This window comes from Drosophila hydei, unplaced genomic scaffold (genome assembly GCF_003285905.1).
Source record: "Drosophila hydei strain 15085-1641.00,03,60 unplaced genomic scaffold, DhydRS2 tig00000315-arrow-arrow-pilon, whole genome shotgun sequence".
Lineage (NCBI taxonomy): Eukaryota > Metazoa > Arthropoda > Insecta > Diptera > Drosophilidae > Drosophila > Drosophila hydei.
In genome coordinates, this window is record NW_022045707.1 from 863,471 (window position 1) to 888,542 (window position 25,072).

At 38.5% G+C, this 25,072-nt stretch overlaps 1 protein-coding gene across 1 annotated transcript in view; it reads left to right on the forward strand.

Annotated features, from left to right (window-relative positions):
- LOC111599958 overlaps positions 1–25,004 on the forward strand; it is a 34,240-nt gene extending 9,236 nt beyond the window's left edge. Inside the window, exons 2-4 of the mRNA XM_023315834.2 lie at positions 6,970–7,478; positions 13,428–15,477; positions 24,406–25,004. Of these exons, the coding sequence (XP_023171602.2) occupies positions 7,012–7,478; positions 13,428–15,477; positions 24,406–24,609 (2,721 nt within the window). The 5' untranslated portion in view covers positions 6,970–7,011 and the 3' untranslated portion in view covers positions 24,610–25,004. The remainder of the gene's footprint in view (positions 1–6,969; positions 7,479–13,427; positions 15,478–24,405) is intronic.
- Positions 25,005–25,072: the final 68 nt, after the last annotated feature.

Genomic DNA, 25,072 nt, shown 5'->3' on the forward strand with positions numbered 1-25,072 from the left:
TTGAAGAACGATGCGCTTCCAACAATCAAAATTAACCTTGCGGCTTCAGCTGGCCATCAATACGACAGAAGCCCAAGCAAATAGAATGGCCAGACATTGAATCAGATACACACACATACACATGCAAATATATATATATATATATTTGATAAGTATCTTTAGCTAATTAGATCTTCATTTGCATTCACTTCAGTCGCTTTAAAATTCAAATTCCAACTCAACTTGATTTACTTTTCTCCATCGTCTTTCAACGGCTTTCACGCCTTAGTCTCTGCTCTTCTTTTTTGACAGGCTTACCTGTTTATCCTCTCAGGTAAAAGCTGGCAAAGCTGCTCTCAAAAGCGAAATTGCAACCTTTACAAAAAATGTATATCCTGTTCATATTCCAAATATAAAAGCGGCATTAGGCTAAAAACATGAGACTCAAATTCATTCATAAAAATTATTTGCTTACAAGGCAAAGCCAGTGCAGCTTAGCTACAGCTACAGCTACACACACACACACACACACACATCCTCACACACAGACAGCTTTACAGCTGCTGTTACATCTCTCAGTTACATGTGTAGAGAGCTACAAGTGCAGCTAGAGCTACATTTCGTAGCACGCTTGAGTTCAGATTATGAAAAAAATGAAGGACCTGCAGTTGGCCTTAGTGCGTTTTTATGCCCGCTTAGCAAGGAAAACAAAGGGGTATATTGGTTGAATGATATACTGCTTAAGTGAACCTGAGACTGTAAGCATCATATATACAGAGAGAGAGAGAAAGAGAGAGAGATGAAGAGAAAAATAGAGATATAGAACGAAAAAAGGTTAAAGAAAGATAAATTGAGAAAAATAGAAAGATAGTGAGAGTGAGCAAGAGAATGATTTAGAGAGAAATGACAAGAATAAGACAAATAGAGACAGGTAAAAACAGAGAAAGAACTAGGAAACACTATAGCTTCCATAGCACACAAATAGTTAGACGAGCATTAGGCAGTCAGTTAGACCCTATTTGCAATCTGTTCTCACTTGCTGTAGCTGGCCAAGTGCCACTAAAGTACATGAGGACATAAATGTGGGCTTGTTGCTGGCAAGATATTTTTTCGAGCTTTCATGTGTGTGTATTGTGCGCTGTGTGTTATGTGGTGTGTGTGTGTTGTGTAAGTGCCACTTGTGGCATGTTTTTGTCGTCACAATTGTCAGGCAGCCACAATTTGGGGCAAAATAAGCTAAATCTAGTTGCAGGCCGAGAAGAGCTGGCAAAATCGTTCGTGATTCTGTTTTTCAAAGAAAAACGTTTGTTTTCTTTTGAAAGAAAAACAACTTGAATTGAAAAGCCGTCTGTTTATATGTTTTTTTTTGTTTCATTCATGGAAAATCGAGAGAAGAAAACCGGCTCTCCGCACAGTCAATGCAAAGATGCAATTAGGCGTATAAAAAGTGTGTACTGTGCCAGCAATTAACATTAACCCACTCTAAGTTTTCATCACACACACACACAGAGAGACTTCTATTTATTCATAATAATATGGCATTAGCTGAGTTCAGGCGCATTAATTGCAAAACGCTCGACGCTTTTGTCGCAACTGTTTTTTGCCCCTATTGCAAAATGTCTCTTTGGGCACGACTAATTAAAGGTTTTGTGTGGCCATCGAGCTTAACAGTTGCAAACACCTCAATGACACGCTGCACAGCCCCTCCTCCCCTCCCATCTGCCACTTGCCGCCTGCCTAGTGGGTGCAACGAGCTGTAAAGCTGCCAGCGATGCCCACTCCAATAGCCAAAGCAGCGCATCATAAGCAGTTGGCTCTTCATTAAGTTTTCTTTTACCATAAATACGCATACCCTGTATGCGATTGCAAAGGGGTAGACTGTTTCTGAATATATGTATGCATTGATTATAAGATATATAATAGAAGCTGGCTAGCAATGTTTATATACTTGCGTAGATGAGAGGATCAAGCCTTGTCTGTTCTTCTGTCTCTCTGTCTATTCATCTCTCTGTTTCTTTAAGTGGAGAGTTATATGCTGGCATACCCTACACAGCTTAAATTTAACATAATTTGCGATCACTTTCAATACATTTTCTAAACAATCTATAAAAATTAATTTTTTGACTTGGTTTTTTAGGGCTAAGTCGAAGATCACAAGAGCTAAAGGAAATAAGTTCGATATATATATACATCTGATGAATACCCAGATTATATACATATATATATATGTACGTCTACCCTCATAAGCCAAAAAACTCTTGGCTTTTGGCATGTAATGGTTGTCTCAGGGTACCTCCTAGACGATCAAACCCATCGGGAGCAATCTTACTTGTTTCATACTATTATATATGTATGCTTATCGACATATGCTTGTATACATTTATATTCACAGTTAGCCATTGCATAATCTCAAGTCTTCTTTGACCTTTTCATGAAAATAAAAATGTGTTTTTCAGGTGCTTTTTTTGCGGTTTCATTTAGCCCGCTTTTTCTCTCATTTTCTCTCTCGCTCTCTAGCTGCTTGTCTCACTTTTGGGCGGCGTGCAGCGTTTGAAATGCTTGCAACAATAGCTGTGCCACAACTGCAACGACCACAAGTGCCACATGCCACATGGATAGTTTATTGTCTATGCAATTGAATTGCAGCCTACTTTGCCTTTGCCTTTGCCACATGTGTGGCATAAAAGTTTCCTAAAGAAGTGTACAAAAAACTCTAGGTTAGGTAACTGAGTGTATTCAGGGTATTCAAAGGTATATTTCCTAGGCTGTAAATTCTATTAAAAATTAATCTTAATGAAAGGACTCCATTCTGATGAATAATACAAAGAAGAAGAGGAAAAGTCTCTGTAGTGTACGCCAAATATTTGTTTCTATTCACATTTCTATCAATTTGCCCCACTGTGCTGTCTTTGCTGCATACTAAGATCTGAATTTATGCTGCTGCTGCTGTTGTTTTAGTTGTGGTTTGTGTTTGCGACATCATTTTGCAATGTAGCCACTGTGTAAAGTAGATAAAGATGAAGATAAAACAAAAAACTATTAACTATATGTAGATTAAGCTTTGCTCAACAAGTTGACAAAGTTTGTCGCCTAAGTCTTTTGTTTTAGACAGTTTATATTCCGTTTCCCGATAAAATCAATGCATGTGAGCTAAGAGTCAAGGCGACGTCGTAGAAGAAGAGGAGGCAGAAGATAAAGAGTTAGCCCATTCGCTTGTTACTTATTATGGAGGGCACACTGTAGTCTTGACTGCTGTCTCTCTGTTTGCCTAGCAATTGACTCTTCAGCCAATTCGACTTGGGTATATCAAAAAGTTTGCCGCAGGCAGTTCGACAAAGCCCCATTAATTGATCTATAAATAACAAGTACTAAGAGTGTCTTAGTTGAAACTGCTCGACTAGACGATACTCTGTATGCGAAGCATCTATTTGTGTAGGTAGCAAAAGCTGAAGACTCTTTCATTTGAAATGTTGTTTTGTGGGGAATCGGGGCAGCTATCGCAAATTAGAAGTCTTGAAGTCGTGGTTAAAAATCCAAGACAAAATATCGATATTTATCGATTATAAGATATGCGTTGAATTTGTGATGCCTACAAGAATAAACATATCAAATTTCTAGTATCTAGCTACTGCACATCTCGAGAACGCTTATAGTTTATAGACCTCAGCTCATCATACTGATCCAAGAATATATAAAGTGATCTGGCACATGTCGACATGCAAGTCGATATGCCCTGCTTATACATATTTTCAATGCTTTCCAGAGTATGCTCACGTCTTGCTTAACTATTTATATAGAGTGTTCTGTGCGTTTCGAGTGGCGACTGCCTTAATTGTTCGAAACAAATATAAATAGAGTTAGACATAAATTTTGGCATCGAAGCAGTCAGTTAGCCATTCACAAAAACTGCTCTATGTAGCGCTCTATATATAGATATTGTTTGAACTTGAGCTCTCTGCAAATTTATGCAATATTTGCATATATTTTTAATTCTCTTTTTATGGTTTGGCTCGTGAATTGATTTTATTATTTGGCGAGGTTAAAGAACTGTTAGCACTGCCCATCATTAGGCGTCATCAAATGAAGATTGATGTGACTCTCCCTTGCCCAAGTTTGAACTTGATTACCAAGACTAAGCCACATTCAAACGCTGACTTGCAGCTCCCATTTGTTTGCCTGCGGCCTCAACGGAAGTCGCTTCGAATACCCTAACAAAGGGCATTCATAATTTAATAATCGATGAAAAAGTCGAGCGTGAGGGCTATTGAAATATTTTATTTACATTGATCTTTGACAACATTAACTTAACTCTGTCATAGACTACACAAACGACCAGATTGATATATAGGAGGCTAATAAAACTAAAAAAGATATCTATAAATTTATATCTGTTTACTCTATACAACTTTTAGTTTGCTCAAAAAGTATCTAAAGATTGCAGAAATTCTACTCAATCTACTTCCTCATATTCTTATTAAGCAATGTTACCCCAGCTACTGCCTATGTAAGTCCTCAATATCCTCTTAATATTAACTCGTGATCTATTTCTAATAACTGCAACTTAATCTAATATTAAGACAATTCAGCTTTGAGGTTTTCTATCTATTTTCCTAATTTAATTCGATCTACTCCAAATATAAATCTGTTACTTCTGAGATAAGTCTCACTTGCTTCATATAACTGCCTTTCTACGTCCTATGATACAAGTCGTTTCTCATTTAATTCAATTCCAAATATAAGACCTCTTTTTCTTCCATCTTCTAATAGTTTAGTCTCTCTCGATCTTATATATTTACTTCATTCTGCCGACATAAGATATGTTTTCTAAGACAATTATAATATAATCCCTGCCTCAACAAACCGCAAAGGGTATTTGAACTTTATCGCTATCAAGATCAAATTTCTTTTCATGTTCAGCAGTTGCTGTAACTTTGAGTTGTCAACACTCCAAAGAGAACTAGAGACAAAAAATAAAAGCCTGAGTCGCGACTGTGTTGGCCGTGGCACAAATGTGCATCGACGATGCCACCGTCATATGGTAACCAACTGATGATTAATTCGCAGCTCGCAATTCGCCATTCGCAATTACTGCTATCATTAAGTGTGTTTGGCTCTGGCTGACACAGAAAGCGCAATCGAATCGCGGCACTAGACAGAAAAAGAGTCACACAGCAATGGCCATTTGTAGGGCAAACTCTGCTTCTGAAGGGCACCACAATCGAGTTGAGTCGAGAAAGTTCTCCTAATGCGATTGCTATATATATGATATATGAATATATATATACGATATTCATATAAGGTATCGTATATATCCCTCTTCTATCTTCTATCTTCTCTTTTTTTCGTTCTTCTCTCTGCTCACTTCTCTAGGGTCCCTGCTCTTTTCTTACTCCCTATCTTACTTCTTCTATTCTCTTTCTATTGCTCTCTTTTCTTCCCTTGCTTCTCATCCTTGTTGTCTCCTTCCTGCCTTCCCAATGATTAACTATCCCATCCTCTTTAAACTGCAATAGAATCGAGTTAGTAGAGACTTTCCCACTTTGCTATTTGACTGGCAAACAAATTTGTTAACTCGCTGATTACCACACAGCTCCCTTTCAGAGGCTCCTCCTACTCTGCCTCCTCCACTTAAGTCTGCAGCTGACAAATGATGAAGCTGTCAGCGTGGCTGTCTGCATTACGTAGCACCTACTTCACACACACACACGCACACGCACATACAAATCTAACTGTCTATCATGTGAGGGAAGCCAAACAACCCATCAGTTGAACGCAGGCAGGCACAGGTAGCGACATGGACTTTTACATAAATCGCCAGCACTCGTGTCTCGTGAATTTTCAGTTTTCCATTTTGAAAATGTTCAAAAATTTTCAATTTTCATGCCGGAATATTGTGCCCGCTCATCGTGGGTCAGTCGCAGCCAGTGCAGTCGCTTATTAACCGAACAATTTGCAAGCCTGGCCATAAATTGCAACGTGGCATCGCATTATGCAATATGAAACGAGGTGGCGAGGAGGCACACAAACCTTTATTGAGGGCAAGTGCTAATTAATGCAACAGCATGCCGCATGCCGCATGCAACTGCTTATCAGACAAAATATGCAATATAGCTATATTGCCATAGACTTGAATAGCATTGAAAATGGTTTGAGGGAGGCCAGCTATGTGCCCAGCCAGACTGCGGTCGAGTGTGCCCCGAAACGAAGCCACCAAGAGATATGATTATTAAGCCAATTTCTATGCATCGCTGCCAAACAGAATTGGCGAAGCTTTGCAGCAGAAAATTTGGCCGCAACACATAATTGAAAAACATATTTTGTGGCTAACTTTAAAGGAAGATGACTTAAATTTATGAAATGTTTGCTATACACAAGTAAAAGTGTTCTAGTAAGGAATGCCCGACTAGGATATACGCAGCAGAGAAAATGTGCAAAATCCGACATTGGAAGCTACAGATAAATAGTCAATCATAATTAGTCTCTAAGAATCAATCATAATCACTTTCTTTGTAAGCATTAATCATAAGTAATATGTAGTCAGTCATAGTCAATCATAGTCAATCATAGCATAGTCAGTCTCCAAGAACAATCAATCATCAAGCATAAATAGTCTCTTTATAAGCATCAATCATCCATCATATATAGTCAATCACAGTGAGTTTCTACTAAGCATCAATTACAAGTGCTCAAGCATAGTCAGTCCCTAAGAATAATCAATCATTAATCATAAATAGTCTTCTTATAAGCATCAATCAACTATTATATATAGTCAATCATATTAAATCATCAATCATAAATAGTCAATCATAGTGAGTCTCTAATAAGCATCAATCATAAGCGGTCAAGCATAGTCAGTCTCCAAGAACAATCAATCATCAATCATAGATAGGCTCTTTATAACTATCAAGCATCAGTAATATAGTCAATCGTAGTCAATCATCTATCATAAACAATCTTATTAAAATAAATTTCTTTCATTCCTTTGCACAGTTTTCCGCGTCTTAGCTGAATGTGTTTGCGTGGGCGTTGACCATGCCCATTTGCAAAAGTACGCCGGCCATGGCCACTAGCAAAAAGACGGCCTCGGATATATCGTCGGATCATGTGACGGAGGCAGCACAGGTGAAACGGATTAGAGAACAGGCTTACTTCAATTCGTACGACTTTGATGCAATCGAAGTGTTGCCCTATGACGAGGACAACGACGACGAGGAGGAGGAGGAGGAGGAGGAAGATGAAGACAGCAACAGCCACGCCCCCATCAAGTACGCCTATTTGCAAAGATTGGGCGCATTCTTTAATCAGAAATCCATAGCTGATAGAACAAGTGGAGCAGCGACAGCAGCAACTGTTGCTGCTGCAGCGACAACAACTGGCAAGGAGATAGCAACCATTGCTGCTGCTGCTGGTGTTGGTGCTGGTGCGACGGCAACTGTTGCGCCTGCAACAAACGAAAACTTTTTATTGCCGCGCGCCATGCTGAAGTATTCATATCACAGGTGAGTGTTGCAACTGCGACCTTCACGCGCGCTCGCCCTTGAACAGGGCAGCAACAAGCAACTCGTCGAGTGCCCTACGCAACAGCAAACAGCAAATTTAATTATGTGCAGCCACACTTGAAAGATTCCAAAAAAGCATTTTCATTATGTTACGTTGAGGCAATTAGCGCGGAATTAAGCTAAATCGAATCAGCTGAGTGAATTAAAAGAAACTTATGTCTAACTGCTGCATTAAGCTGTGGGCTCTTGCTAAGGGCTTTGGGCATTGCGCATACGCCGCGTGGTGCGACGCTCTTTACGTTTTGTACTCGTTCAGCCAGTGTCTCACAGAGGGTATATTGGTTTTTATGTACAGCTTGTTTTGAGGTGCATATATCTATATATCTATATATATACATATATATATATATATATATATATATATTATATAATAATATAATAACTAAATCTTTAGCTATATCTTATAATCGGAACAGCTGAAAGGCACAAAGAATGCCACGAAGTGTTACTAAGGGCAGCTGGCATTGCGTTGGCTGGCATTATGTCTCGTCTACTCTATGTCTTATACTAGTTCACTTAGAGTTTAAAGTGGCTATATTAGTGTTCTGGCAATATATATATAAATATCACAGAGGCAGCCAGTCAGAAAATATGGATTTGTGCACATATTGAGCTAGTTTCCTTGCGTAAACGAGTATTATGCAGCTGAGTATGGTCGATGGAAAGACTTTTAATAGCAATTTTAGAGCACATTAAAAGAAAGTTGATAGGAAAGGATCTATACATATGCATATGCATCAATTATATATAAGCTGAGTGAGAGCGAGAGAGATAGCGCATGACTTGCTGCAGCCGCTGTCAAGTTTAGTTTTCCATACCTTTGCAATTGCAGCTATGTAAATTTATAGCAAGGCGACGCTACGCGACGCGATGCTATGCGAAGTTCAAGTTGCACGTTGCACGTTGCGCGTTGCAAGTTGTCTGTTGCAATGCGGTTTTTTGGCGCCTGTCGTCAGCCTTCACCTCTTTACGGCAGCAGCAGAAGCCACTTGACTTGCCAAACACTTGACAACACGTCGGTCAACAACAGCAGCAGCAGCAGCAACAACAACATTGAATGCAACTGCTGCAACCAGCTGCAACAATTACGTTTATTAATTGAAATTAAAGAAGCCACATATGAAGCAGCCTCCACTGCAGCCAGCAGCAGCCTCTGATGCTGGAGGTCACAGCCAGTTTTGGTTTGAAATATTTGTATAAGCACATATAACTATATAGCTGATCGTGCATATATACATATTCACATATATGTGCGAGGGCAGTGTGAAAAAATTGTTTACTTCAGCTTGTTAAAGTTTGAAGATCAAAAAGATATAAATACGAATTCATTTTATATTTTGACTATATATCAAGCTACCCTCGCATATACATTTTATTCCAATAGATATATACATATTTAATTTTTGCAATTCATCTGATCGCATCTTAAAAAATGTTGGTTATGCTTACATTAAAATGAAAGAAGAAAAATACAAATTTACCTATATTCAAAAATATATAAATTCAAACTGCCCTCGTTTGTCTTTTATAAATATTTTTGATTTCAAAGATACTAAATGAGAATAGCAAACTAAAAAAGTCGAAAAGATACAGATAATAAGATACACATATATATTTTTAATACTTCTTAAACGACCCTCGTCTACATTTCATAAGCATTTTTAACTTAAATGCATGAAAACAGTTAGACAAATTATAAAAATAAACATTAAATAATGTTTTTCTCTTCTTATTAGTTGAAAACTCTTCAGGCTAACCTCGCACATGCCCAGATATACATAAATATCTCTTTAAATATATGTATATCTGTCTACTATTTCCATCTCTAGCATCAAGTCGTGCAATTTATTGTAAATAGTTTCTTCTTCTCGCCATATATAAACAAATCTTGATCGCAGATGTTTAACGATTTAAGTCAAGCTCAAAGATAATGCCAATTGGACAGCAGATAAATTATAGAGAATCCAATTGGGAATAAACTCTTTTTTTAATTGTAAATTGCAGTTAAATTTATATAAGAATATCTATATCAAATTTCCTTTTTCTAGCTACTAGTAATATAAATTTATCAAAACTAATATACTCGCTTTATCACTTGTTGAACGAGTATTGAAAGTGTAGCAAAAATATATTTGAAATTTAATTTTGAGAGCTTCGTAGAGCTGAAAGTCCATGGTTTATGGCTCGTGGCTCATGGCTCATGGCTTACATTTGATTTCGCATTCAGTAAATCCTTCCAAAATCAAGGTTAATCCAATATAAACTTGATACTATATATACATCTATATAGATACATAGCTATATATGTGTGTGTTTATGTATTTATATAAGAGTTGCTTATTGCCCTTTCCAATTATCTGCTGTGCATGTTAAGCAGCAAATGGAGAAGGTTTATAGCAGCTATGCTTCACAATCTATATATATATATATTTATATATATATATATATATATATATATATATATACATATATACGATTATATATATTGCAGTAAATATATATAAGAATCGAAAATATATATCACCTATAGGTTAGGGCGCTAGAATCAGGTTGAGTACAAAGTTAACTTACTCTAATGCTTTATACGATATATAATGGATATATATATACTGTATATCGTATATATTTGGCAATTGAATGCGATTACCTACTGATGAGCTTAGAATCGATTTAGGTAAAAATTATAGCTTTGTAGAACTACAGCTATTCTATTTACGATATAAGTGATATACGATATTCCTATTGTATATTTAGTGTCATTTCTTTGGCAAATCACTTCAACTACTCTAGGTTGCCTATAGCTATGCATATACGATATTCATGAAGTAGATCGTAAATGTAACATTGTCATTTGTATGGCAGGCGATTTCTAATGAGTAATGGAATCAAATTAGTGTATTGCTACAGCTATGCGGTATACGATATACGAGTGCTTACCATATTCATGCCATATACCGTAGATTTATCGACTGTCATTGTAAGGTAAATCACTTCTAGTGGATCATAGCATCGTATACGTAAGAAAATTTTCCACTAATATATACGATATTCACGCAATCCATTGTACATATACGATATGCGCTACTTCCCAGTCAAGTGTCGATTGCATCAATTTAATCGAGGCTCAACTTATCCAAACGCTTGATTTGTATGCAATATATTTGACGAGCTTTTAGCTATATGCCAGGGTCAATGCCTCGTTTAGGCACACTATATAGATAAATAGATATTCATATATATATAAAGCTATTAGTTTGATTGATTTATTAAATACACGTAGTTCATATTTAAATATATATATAAACAGTTACTAGTTAGATCGAAGGACGCATTGCTGCAAACTAAGCCAAAAAGCTGTGTAATTTGTTTTGGCAGCCAAGTCAACAATAATTAGCAGACACACACAAACACACACCTAGAGAGAGACACCTGAATAGACAACCGTACAGCTAGCGATCTGTAGTAGCCCAGGTAACAGCCCCGTGTTCCGACATGCAAACGAGGCTGAACATTTTAATTAACACGGCTCACAAATAAATACGCAAATATTGCAAAATATTTTTCATGCGATGGAACGTTAACCTTGTCCATTACATATCGAGGCCCAAAAAAAACCCAAAAAACTACGAAAAAATAAATAAATAAAAAATATATAAAAAAACAAGCCCCTGCACTAGTCCAAACTAAACGCATCGATAAACAAGCTAGTCTTAATAACCAAAGCTCGAGTTCCCAAAAAAAAAAAAAATTAAAACCAAGCCTCGGCCCAAGTCCAAGTCCGCTCGATTCGATACGCTACGATCCAGTTGCTATAAGAACGGCGACACGAAGACCGTTATTACGCAATTTCCCAGCAATTTTCCAGCTTCAATTTGTATACTCAGGCTATGCCCATTGCAAGTGCTTGAACAGGGTATACTGGCTTTCTGGTTAGGCTTGTTAAGATCAACAAGAGTTCACTTGGAGAGCATTAGAATGAGGTCCAGTCTAGTCTTATCCGAATCAGACTCAAGCAAAAAATTATAATTTTATAAATTATATTATATAAATAATAATTATATATATATAAATTATAATCATATATATATACTAGCTGCATGGTACCTGCGAGTCGGGCAAACCCAATTAAAGCACTCTTACTTGTTCAACTGCTACTGCTGCTGTTGACCCACTGCCCAAAGTAAGACTCCGAAACGATTCTTAAATAACACAGCAGCAGCTGCTTTGCCCATGGGCAAAGGCAGCCCGCTGAGGCCCAATGGGAGAGGATGCAAATTCGAATCGTGGCCTTAGATCTTAGCTTAGCCAGGCAGACAATTAACTAAGCTACTACTAATCACACAGCTCATCTTTGTAGCTTCTAGATCAGGTTAAAGGTAATTTAAGAAACTTAACAGAGCGAAGACGGCCCACTCTTAAAGTAAGATTATAAGAGGATATTTCTGTGCAGCTATATATTATTTCTAGTTAAGGCAAAGACAATTTATGAATGAGTTCGGACCACAAACTAGTTTTTGCTTACATATAGATGTTATAATATAAGTCAGCAAACAAATTATAATGCCGAATTGCTTTCATTCTGGCTGTGATTTGAACCCTCGACTTTGCTTAGCTGACTTGTCTGGCAAGGCTTTGTCATAAGTTCTTATAATGTAGCTTCGTCTACTTGATCCTCTCAAAATATTTTCCGTCTAAAAGAAACTCTTAACGAACTCTTGCCAAAATAATCGAAAACAAAAAAATAATAATAATAATAATAAAAAAAGCAATTGCAACAGTTATTCGAGCTGAAATCCTGTTTAGAACGAGTTTCTTTTGATTCCGAATTGAATTTTGATGCTGAATTTCAAATGTTGTTTGCCAAATGCTTTTTGTGTCTCTGTATGTGTGTGCTGTGTGTGTTTGTTAGACAGCACTTAAAAATGCGTTAAAATGCAAACAATTTATGCTCTTTGAGCTCAACGCTTGAGCATTCCAGACGCATTCAAATAAGTTGGAAGTTTTTATTGATTTGACGACAGCTGCCGTCCTCTGTGCCATACACAAAGCAGATATAAATGAGGCGCGTGCCACAACGAGAGCGAAAAGAAAACTACTAACCCACATACACTCACACACACTCACACACACATAGACACACTCATGCCACTTGGCACAGTGGGCCGGTTGGCCATTTGGCCGGTTAAACCACTTTCATTGCGCCGAGAGTTTCCCTTTCAGCTGTGCTTTATTTTTATTTTATACCCATTCAAAGTAGGGCAGAGAGGGTATAATGGTTTTCATGCAAATTTATGTAACCAGCCAAGAAGTAGGCTAAGTCAACTCCTTAGTATATTGCTTATAAGTTCAATTGAATATAATAAGATATAATAATAAGATAATAAGAGTATAAGAGTTGAAAGTACTAGAGAGTATTAAGAATTGATCTAGCACTGTATAAGTATAAAGGAAAATGAGTATAAGATGAGTATGAGAGTATGAGTATAAGACAAATAGAAACAACAGCCAAAACCATCAGCTCAGTTCGTCTTTTTCTAAGACTGTATAAGAATATTAGAAGACGATCTAGCTTAATTCATTTGTATAAGTATATTTGAATCAAAAGCTCAGTTGAAGTATAAAAGTACAAACATGAACAAGTAGAAGAGCAGCAAGGTACAATAACAAGAGATAACAGAAGTATAAAAGTATAAAAGCATAAGAGTATAGGAGTATAAGAATTAAGTATTATAGGAATATAAGAGTATAAGCTGAAGTTGTTCGCAATTATAATGCAGGGTATGTTTGAGTCGTGCATGCCTGATTAAATCACTCCAACTTGCTTTTTAATGCACTTTTTTCAACAGTTTTTCTCACACGCATTTTCCTTTTTCTCTTTCTATGAAGCAGCAATGCGACAACTTCAATGCCATTGACAGCATCGCTCTCTGGTCTCGATAGTCGAGAAATAGCTGGCACATCTCTGAGCAGGCCAAATGATATCAAGCCAAGTGTGGCAGCATCAGCTGCAGCAGCGATACGAAACAAGAAACGATCCACAGCATCCAATGCCAGCAGCACACAGACCACAGACTCCGGGCTGGGCAACACAGCAGCAGCAACAACAACAGCAACTGGAGCAAACGCAGCGGCAGCAACTGCCACAGCAGCAGCAGCAACTACCCGAGCAACTGCCTCACATTATTCGACAGATAAAAGCGGCTCGTCTGGTTATTATAGCTCGCATGTGTGCTCCACTTACTCGCTGGACGAGCATATCTATTGCGAACCGGTCATAGATATCCTAGAGGCGAGCGAGCCAGAGAAGAGCAGCAAAACAATTGCAGCCAAGCAGCGGCCGCAACTCCAGCTGCCCAGCAATGAAGCAGCGATTAGTCAGCATTTGGCTATGCAAGATGTGGCAACGGAACAGGTGCTGGCCAAAACACCGGAGCTCGTTCAGAATGGACAGCAGCAACAGCAGCAGCAGCAGCAGTTGCCGCTCTACAGCGACAAATTACGAATTTTGGAGACGAGCATTGAGAATTTGGATAGACATTTGAAGAGCTTTCCCTGCCTGTCCTACATGCAGCAGGATAAAGCAGCAGCAGCAGCAGCAGCAACAACAGTTGCTCCCACCTTGGATATTGGTGAGAAGCTGCGCGTCTACAATCAGCTGCCTACGATAAAGGAGGGCTATGCGACACAGCGGCAGCAGCAGCAGCAGTTGGAGCAAGTCGATGATTCTTTGATGGACATCGATTTAGATGCATTTCTGCTGCAGCCCAAACAGCAGCAGCACCAACAACAGCCGCAGGCGCAGCGGCAGCAGCAGCAGCTGTTGTCAGGCATTGACAATCCAAGTTTTCTGAATGACCTGCAACAGCAACAGCAACGTCCAAGACAGCTGCAACAGCAACATCCCAGACAGCAGCAACAATTGCTCGCAGGCATTGATAATCCAGCATTTCTCAGTGATTCGCAACAGCAGCAACAACAATTGCAGCTACATCAGCAACAATTGCTGTCAGGTCTTGACAATCTCAATGCTTTGCAGCTCGAAGAAAACAATTATAAATGTGCCAAATATATAAACTCCTGCCCAGAGAATGCCTATCGAGTGGAGCAGACAAATTCGACAAATTCTTCTTCGGCCTATGCCAAGCGCTACGAGGACCAACTTCACTTTCAAAGCACCCGAGAACTGCTCGAGGATGTGCGTGATAAGATTCGTCACTTGACACCTACGCCGACTACGCACATACCGCAAGAGCTGGAGGGCATGATTGAGACGTTGAAGAACGAACTTGAATCGTATTTGCAGCGCATGAATCAGCACAGCGAGTTGGAGCTGCGACAACTTTGCAGCGGCCTGGGACGTCAGCAGCATGTGGTGCGTTTGCAGAATGCTCTGGAACGTAGGCGCAGCTATGCCGGGGATTCGCAATTGAATCCCTATGAATCGGTGCGAGATGGGGTCCTAATCTCGGCGAGGGAACAGATTATGACCATTCGCTGTGCCAGTGATCCGAACTTTAAGATGAAACGCAAATCAATCACTGAAATCTTTCCGTTGGCTGAGTGCTATGTTGAGTCTACGACTACAGCTACGCCCACGCCCACGCCCACGCCAACAACAACGCCCACTTTAACACCCTCGCCACCACCATTGGAGCTGAAGACCACAACGACAACAACGATGATCACCCAGATGCAACGCAATCTAACATTTCATGCAAAACAGTCGAGATCCCGTCTGGGCAATGGGCTGGATAAGTTGGATGACAGCGCTGCGGAATGGCATCGCAAGAAGCCGAGCATCTGGGAGATGTACTACGGCACGAATCGAATGCATCAGTCGCTGTTGGGCAAGCAGCGGCACAGCGGAGGTGGCGGCGGAGGCGGAGCCGGAGGAAGCGGCGAGCTGGTCATCACCAGCGCACATCCAACGCTCTCCTATGTAAGTAACGCTGCACTGCTCAAAATTATCGGGAGAGACTAGCTCAAAGTACTATATAGAGAGTGGTTTATAGTGCTGTGAACCAGATGTAGGTAGTTCTATATAGTACTCTGCTCTAGATCTGTCGTATTCCTTTCTATATAATACTCTGACCTACAGCTGGCCCAAGAATAAAAGTGGTTAAAATGATATTTCATTGCTTTGATTGTAGCTTTAAAGACTTAGTCCTTCCCCTTCCTTTTCTCTTCTCCTCTTCCTTCTTCACCTCTTCCTTCTTCACCTCATCCTTTTTCCTCTCCAGTGCCTTTTTTTTCGCCACTTCCTTCTTCTACTCTGTCTTCTCATTTTCCTCTTCCTTCTTAGTCAGCAGGAGCTTCTTCAGCTCTTTCTTCCTCTCCTTCCTACTTTTAAGTATGTTCAGGGTATCTCTAAGTCGGATACTCTTGACTAAAGGGTGCTTAACTTGAGTTTATTTTAAATTTACCTCCGTCTTGTTGTCTAAAGACTTACGGCAAATGCAACAGTTTGACGCAATTCCCAAGATTTTTGCTTGACTCCATATATATTTAATTCAATACGATATCGAATCTGAACAGTAGCCTCCTACATGCGGCACACGCACATCATTAATCATTAATCATGATGCCAATGCACGAACCAAATCGAACGCTGGCCATGACAGCGATAATATCGCCTGTATCGCATAATAAACTTCAATGAATTTAACAATAATAATAATAGTAATAATAATGATGATAATAATGACGTCAATGCTGTTGCTGCTGCTGCTGCTGCTGCTGTTGACGTCCGGTGTCGGCATCCGCTGCTGCTACTGTTGCGGCTTCTGCAGCACCAGCAGCAGCTGCTGTTGCATCTACTTATTGGCGGTCACATTGCGGCCAAGGATGAAATTAATAAAAGTTTGCACGAACATGCAGCCAACAGTTTTAACTTGGCCAATCGATGCACTCTAGCCAATTTAATGAATGATGCACTCGCAACAGCCGACAACAACAGCAATTCCCGCCCTCGACCAAAACTGTCTAATGCTAGCGACAAGCTGTCAGAGTACCACTCGAAAAAATAAGAAGCAAACAAGTAATCATCGGGTATATGCGACTGCAGAATACTCGTTCATGCAAGAACTACAGCTGAAATAAAGACAAGTTTCAAGTAACTATCTATGAAGAGAAGCTGAGCTCAGTCCATGTTTCAAGTGTATATCAATGGAGTTGCTTAAAAGTAAAAGTTTTGAGTTCCAGTTGAAAATATTTGTCAACAAAATATACCCCTTTTGAGCTGGATGAACGGGTATAACAATAATAATAAACAGTTAGCCAATTGAGCTTTTTGGCACACTTGACCTCCTCGATTTGGGCTTATAGCTATTTTTTTCACGTTTAGTGGCAATTAGCCAAAAGACATTAATCATACGCAACGCTGGCCAAAAGCAACAAAAAAATGGCTAACGCCCAGCAGCGCAGAGCAGTAACAGTGCAAAGGCAAATGCAACTGACCATTGGGTAAAGTTAAGAGTTTGACCCATATGAAGTAATATGCAACGAGCATACACTGCAAACAATTGGGCACTGGTCAAGAGCACTAGTGGTATATAGTTATAGATGTGGATATATAGTTATAGTGGAGTTGAAATATTCTTGTAGCTTGTTACTTGTATTTTAAACTAAAGTTAGAAACTTGAAGGCATATGAATCGTGCATACACTGTAAACAATTTTTGCGTGCATGTGATGGAAATTAAGTTGAACTGTTTATGACATCCAAGACACACTTCTATTCCAAGTCTCTGCTCTATCCATTAGTAACATTGATATCTTCTTTGCTCACGCTGGCAAAAGTTTCCGGCTTACTCATATATATATATATATATATATATATATAGGGATCAAAAGTCATCTAGGGAAAATAACTCCTTAAAAGTGAACTATGAGCTTTTACTTCCGCTTGCCAACCTCCAGTTGGTCTTCACTATCTGACGCTGCATCTACTCTTCTCTCTCTAGCTCCCAGTTGTCTCGCTTACTCCTCTGGCGCTTACGTCAACATTTGATGAGTGCTTAGCAAATAGAACTCGATTCTTTATACAAATATTGCAATCGAGGCCCATTTGGCTGCCTGTGCCTTAGTTTGTACCTATTATTATGCAATATCCGCTGTACTAATGAAGCAAAGCTCTTGGGTTGCGGGGCCTTGTTTGGTTCGTCTCTCTGGGCCAATGCTAGGAGAATCTCAATGAGTTTTCACTTTCAATGCCAATGCGAAATAGTATTTATTATTGTTATTTTTCGTTGACTCAGCTTGGCAACAGAAATTGGTAAGCGCACGACTGCGGTTTATTCACCTTAACTGACAGCTGTATATATAAATATATAAACCTCTTTCTGTACATTTCTACCTATTTACTAGTCAATGTGCACGTTCACAAAGCGGGATTTGAACTTGAGGTTTTTTCTGCTGCTGCTGCTGCTGCAACTGGGCTTTAATTCATGTCAAACAGTTAGTGCAAAAGGCAAAGTCGACAATTAAGAAGCTATAAACTGGTATGCACGACTAAAAGATACCCTGCCCACCAATTGAGAAAGCCATAAACGGGTATGCACAACTTAAAATACCCTGTAACACGCTGGGGATGCTTCAATTCAAATCGATGTTATAAGCTGATTATTTAATGATGAATGATGAATGATGAATGATGAATGATGAATGACGAATGACGAATGACGAATGATGAATGATGAATGATGAATGATGAATGATGAATGATGAATGATGAATGATGAATGATGAATGATGAATGATGAATGATGAATGATGAATGATGAATGATGAATGATGAATGATGAATGATGAATGATGAATGATGAATGATGAATGATGAATGATGAATGATGAATGATGAATGATGAATAATGAATGATGAATGATGAATGATGAATGATGAATGATGAATGATGAATGATGAATGATGAATGATGAATGATGAATGATGAATGATGAATAATGAATAATGAATAATGACTGACTTCATAGAATTATCGTACATTGAGTAATGAATAGCAAATGATAATATTGGCTGATAAAAACTGAATGACAAATAATAAATGAATAATATATGATGAATAATGAACTATGAATTATTAATGAAGAATTATATATAAGCTAAAGGGTTTGTTTATTTCTCATGTATGCTATAATTACGCTACTTCACTCTAAGCACATTTGCAATGGTTACAGGGTATTAGCAACGTATGAAGAAACGATACCGGTTAACCTTAAAATTCCGTTAAGAAAAGAAGGCCTGCAGCATCTCGACGAACAGGTAGCTCTGCTACCTGCTTATCTGGCTGACCAACTGACCGCCATTGATTTTGGAGCCCAGATAAAGTAACAACAGCAGCAGCAACATGCAACAAGTGGCAACTAAAATAAGAAACCGGTGCAGCAGGCCGCATTTTTGTGTTGCCCTACAAAACGAATGACCTTTAAGGACGTTTCCACAGCCGACAAGAAGGATGCTGAGCAAACAAACAAACAAACAGACGGCAAACAGGCTGACTATAATAAGTAGTTAGTGCTACCTCCCCCTCCCCTGCCACCTCTGCCTGACAACTCTGTTGGGCTACCCTCGCAAGCTGAAAACTCGTTGCACCGCTTGGCCGGCAAATAACTCGTTTGCTGTGTCATGAATGCCAAAATGAAAATGAAAATGAAAACGAAAACGCAAACAGAAATCGAAACAGCAAAAGCAAAAGCAAAGCGGAGACAAAGTTGCTGTTAGCTGCAGTTTTTTACTACTATTTAGCCGTCGCTGCCACAAAGTGTTGCAATAGTCGTAGCCGCAGTCGCTGCCGCTGCCGCTGCCTTTGCCGCTGCCGCGTGCCCAATGAGAGCCACCCATCAAAAGCAGACACCGAAATCGAGCTGCCAAAAAAAATGAAAAACAAACTTGGCTCGTTTTGTCCAATTTCCATTTGGCCAAGAGCAAGCGACACAAATGGACAAATGGGGAATTGTCGCCAATTCGTTCTCTTTGATAGTACCCAGTTCCGAGGCGAGAGTTGCTCGACTCGCTAGACTAGCTTCAGCTGTCGCCAACTCCAAACTACCTCGAACATTGATTGATTCTGTCTAGTTACGAATAGATAAGAAAAACATCTCAGCATCTACTCACCTTGATAGTACCTGATGCCGAGCTAGAGCCACCGTACAGCATCTGAGGGAAAGCTATTCAGCATAATCACACTGGTTATAACTTAGATTCAAATGGAAAAGACCTCTATCTCTATCTCTATCTCTATCTCTATCTCTATCTCTATCTCTATCTCTATCTCTATCTCTATCTCTATCTCTATCTCTATCTCTATCTCTATCTCTATCTCTATCTCTATCTCTATCTCTATCTCTATCTCTATCTCTATCTCTATCTCTATCTCTATCTCTATCTCTATCTCTATCTATGTCAGTTATATAAGCCTAATCTGTTCATAGCCTACAGTTCAGCACGGAAGCTGCAGTAGCTCAGCTGCAATTATTACTCATACGTCACGAGCAACATCAATGAAACACCAAATCTCTTAGCTCAATTAGCTGACCACGGGGCGTCTATTTGTAATATGCCACGCCTTCTTCAATCCTTTGCTCATTGACATTTAGAGCGCTGCGTGAATTACCCGTTGATTGACTCGCTGACACACTGACAAGATATGAAATTGGCTACCGTTGGAGCGATACCAGGTGCACTAGGTGTAATACATCCTCTGCCCCTTGCCTCCTGCCCCCGCGCGCGTTTTCCCTAACTTACTTTCAATTGCTTATTTCATGTAGCTTTTCCGGCGCTTTTCTTGTTTGCGGCTTTTCGCGTGTGCAACAACATTTCGTTGTTGCTTTCAGTTAGTTATCGTTGAATGCTTTTTCAATGCTGCCACAAAGCAAAAATGTAAGGGGGATTGCACGACTTGAAAATACCCTGACCGCTAAGCAGATCTACTGATTCGCTATAAGACTGGGTTCTATAAGCAGAATATTAATCAAATTTTTAAGGCATATATATGTATATATATATATATATATATATATATATATATATATATATATAAGTATATATGTACCTACTGGTAATATATATATGTGTACATACTTAATGGTCACCCAACCCAATATACCCTTTATAGCCATTTGCAATGGGTTCCAATGAAAATGCCCTATAAAAAAGGTGTAAGAAACAGGTGTTGGACAATTGCATAATCATTTCGTATGCACAAATACATACATATACATATATATATCTTCAAGTCTGTCAAATTCTCAGACGGCGCTTCAATTAACATAAAAACGTTAATTTTATATCTGCACAAAACGAATTATTGCAAATTATTGTAGATTATTGCATTGTTTTAAGCTACAAGTTAAGAGATGTTTGAAGTCGATGTCCGAAAAGTTAGTTTACTTTAAAGCTCAGACCAGTGCGGTTTAGTGAACTTGCAAGTTGATTAACAATATGGGCAATATTACCCTAGTTAAACAGGACAACCAAATTGTAAGAAACAAATATATTTAAAAGACTAAAGAAAAGTGTTAATAAAATGAAGTAGAAATATTTTATTTATTACTCAATTAACTATCATTTGAAAGCGTGTTCGAAGTAGTTCTTACAGATACAATATTTATATATATATTTGATTGGTACAATACTCGTGAAAACGACTTGATTAGCTATACACAACCAAAACTTGAGGTAACTATCGATTTCCCTACGGATCAACTGAAAACTCTATAGATACACTCAAAAGAAAATAACTCTAGAAACTTTGGAAACTCTGATTTCCCTGAGAAACTTACCCTACAGTCAGAACTATGAGTTCAATAAACGGAAAATCACGCTGTTCCATATTTTTAGCTATTTTACCTAAGCGTGAATGAGTAATATGCCGTCGTTTAAGCCGTTGCCGCACTGCAATGTCTTAACTTGTTTTCATATATTTTGCATTTTGGGTACTTGCCCTGAGTACGTGTCATAATTTGTCTTCTCTCTCTCTTCAAGTTTTAAACTTGGCCAACTTACAGGCCAAAAAAATATAACATGTATATATATATATATATATTATTTATATAGTTGCTTTCAATGTCAGTGAAAAACGTGTGTTGCACATTAAACGGGGCAACCAGTTAAATTCATAATCTATGTGGATTTTCTTTTCAACGTTTTGTGGCTATTGCAAAAGGTTAGCAAATCAAAAATGAAAACGGGGCAGACATCAGCTGTGCCAATTTAAGCCAAGGTTAGCCATTGGGGAATTTACAGCTTCAGTTCACAATATATGCCTATCTATTGATCGTCTGCATATATCGTACATATATGTTAAACGAATCAATATTAACAATAACTCTCATCCAATATTCATAATTTATTGCGCTGGCATCATTTGCAAATTAGCTAAATCACATTTTGGGGCGAGGCCTACCTACACGCACCACACGCTCACCGAAATTCCCAAGCAAGTGTGAATGGAGGTGTAAGTGTAATTGTAATTTGCACTACAAACTCTTCCACTCTGGCTCCACCATTCGTTCGCTCAGTCTCTATGAGCACAGTATTGCACAAGCTCTGTCTTTTTTCTCTCTTTCTCTCTCTCTTACTCTCTATCTCTCAGTCAGCCAACTACAATGAAATATCCTCTTTCTCTCTCTCTCTCTCTCTCTTGCTTATTCACTCTCCCTCTCTCTCTCTCTTTCCGTTTTCTTATATATTCTTATAATTAGCTCTCTCTCTCTTCCCTCTTCTACCTGTTCTCCGCTTTCCTATCCGCCTACATTTGTATGACTTAATTAAATTAAGCTAATCCCAGTATTATTTGAAGTAGCTTTAAATCAATTATTACAATCCAACAGCTTTGCATATTTTAGGCACTGCATTCAAATATTAATTTCCAGCTTTGCTGTAATAACGTATACATACACACATACATATGCACTTGGTCTGCTTCGCTTTGATTTGCTCTGCTATGCCCGGCCAATAAAACCGTTATAAACGAACACAGGCGCACACACACACGCGTAACGTTAATGCGGTAATTTTCTCGTCAACGTCGACACTTCGATTACGTCGTCTTCTCAAAGTACTTTGACTGATAAACAACAATAACAATAACAATATCAACAAGCAATCGTAAAAAAACAACAACTCCAAACGAAGCGTAGCTAAAGCTGGGATGCGCAAAGAAAAGAAGCCGGAAGGCAAAAACGGAGATACCGCAAAGTTGTTGCCATTTTAATTTCTCATTTTCATATCTCACATTAAATGTTATGTATGTTTGTATATGTATATTTGTTTGTGCAAATGCAGCGAACATTGATAGCGAACGTAATAATCGGGCACGAAACGCGAGATTTTGATCACCGAAAAACGAACCGAAGACAATGTGCGCAAAGGCAACAAAACAAAAAAAAAGTAAATAAATAAAATAAGGTATCTCACACACAATGAAGTGCAAAAAATGTGAATTGTACAACACTTACACAGACAACAGACACACACGCCTACAATAATGCGTGCGTGTGCGTGTGTATGTGTGAGCACTCAAACAAAATTGAATGCCCTTTTTAATGACTATATTGCATATGCGCAAAACTTTCACTTGCCAATATTATTGAAATTGGATATCCGCGGAATTTTGTCGATCATAATTGAGCTATTATAGAATTTTGTTGCTTACAATTTAACATCCGGTTACAAAAAGGCGACCGCCCAAATATAGTATTATTGCTTACTATTTCGTCAGTGAGTTCTGTATAAACTAAAGAGGTTACACCAATTACTTAACATTTTGCATGAGAATCCAGAAACCTGTTACATTAACAATATTGTACCATATAAACGAACACACACACACACATGCACATTAACATGCATATCAAATATTCAAGGTTGTGTCGCTAAAAATTTTAAAACCGGCATCAGAAAAAACTTGAAGATTCGCAAAATACAACAACAACACCAACAATAATAATCAGTGTCCGTTTAGTGGGTCAAATTTGTATGCGTTGCGCCCTTTTTCAGTCTGTGTGTGTGCCACGCCTTGAAGCTATTGCAAAAATGTACGTGTTTATAAAATGTGCAATACTTTTGCTATGATTTATGTTAAACAATTTGTAGCCAAGCTCAAATGCTTAACAAACATAAATCAAGCAGAGTAGGAACCGGAGGGCCTTAGCCTAAAATATAAAAAAATATTTAATTCAGATCAACGACAACATCAATGTCAAAGCAATCGTCAGCCATCGGTCACCTTCTTCATCTTCGTAATCGTTGCTGTTGACTGACCCTACCTAACACTACACACACACACACACATTTATTATTGGACGCGTGCATAATCGATTTACATAAAAGAGTCAAGTTTTCAACGCCAAATGCTAATTAGCTAATTCAGCTTATATAAGAGCTGTAGTGGATATTTTTGGTTTATTAGGTACTCGAGTCAATTAACCGATGTCACTCTAATGATCATGCTAGCAGCGTATCATTTGAATGCTAAAATATTCATATTTAACAAGACAGAGTTGTGAGAGTGAGAGTGAGAGTGAGAGTGGGATCAACAACTTACAGTTCTCGCCTCGGTGACGTCACGTATATTGGGTTTACATTATCGTGTTAACAGCACACCTATGCATAAGCTATCTATATATGTTAGGGACAGCTGTGACTGAATGACAGGAGATTTGCCCACAAAATGAGTAGGCTAACAGCGCTAGCTAGTCATGTTAAACAATACTATTAGACAGCTGCTAATAGCGAGGTCAATAACTTAATATTGTGATTTTTAATCACGTCATATGCGCAAACTATTTATGTTAGCTGATCTATTAAGAGAGTTAATTGTCGTTTATTAACAGATAATTTTTCATTGCAGCCATCGTCCAGACCCGAATCAGACTTTACGCTCGACTTGCCGCGCGCCGAACAGCTGCGCTTGAAAATGGAAAAGGAGAAGAAATTCCGCCAAAGATGTCGTCTGATAACAACATTTCTAAGTCTCGTATTCTTTCTGTTAACCGTTATGGTTGTCAGTTTGGTATTAACGCGCGGCAAACGTATGTTTGGCAGCATGATATAGCCAATCGGCCCAACTCTAACTGAACATTAGCATAAACAAATATATATATAAAACCTACAAACATATTAAAGTGCCGTAGTAATCGATAGATTCTAATTAAGCCGCTACATGAAACAAAACCGATAACAACTAATTTATAGTATTTAGCTCTAGCTTACTCCTCACTATAATACACTACAAATAATTTTGGGGGGGGCAACATGCAGTCGCAGTATTTGTTAATAAATTATTTTTGTGATCTTAGATGTTAAGTGTTTCTGTGTAAAAATTCAGAAGGAAATATATTAAATCGTCCATCACATATACATATATGTATGCTTATTGTATTAGATTTAAGTGTGAGCTAATCAAGTGTAAATTTCTGTATCAATAAATAAAGCAATGTTAATGGAAACAACAGAGTTACTTAAGGGTTTTTCAGTACATACATTTATTATTTAACTTTTTTTTAACTGCATATATA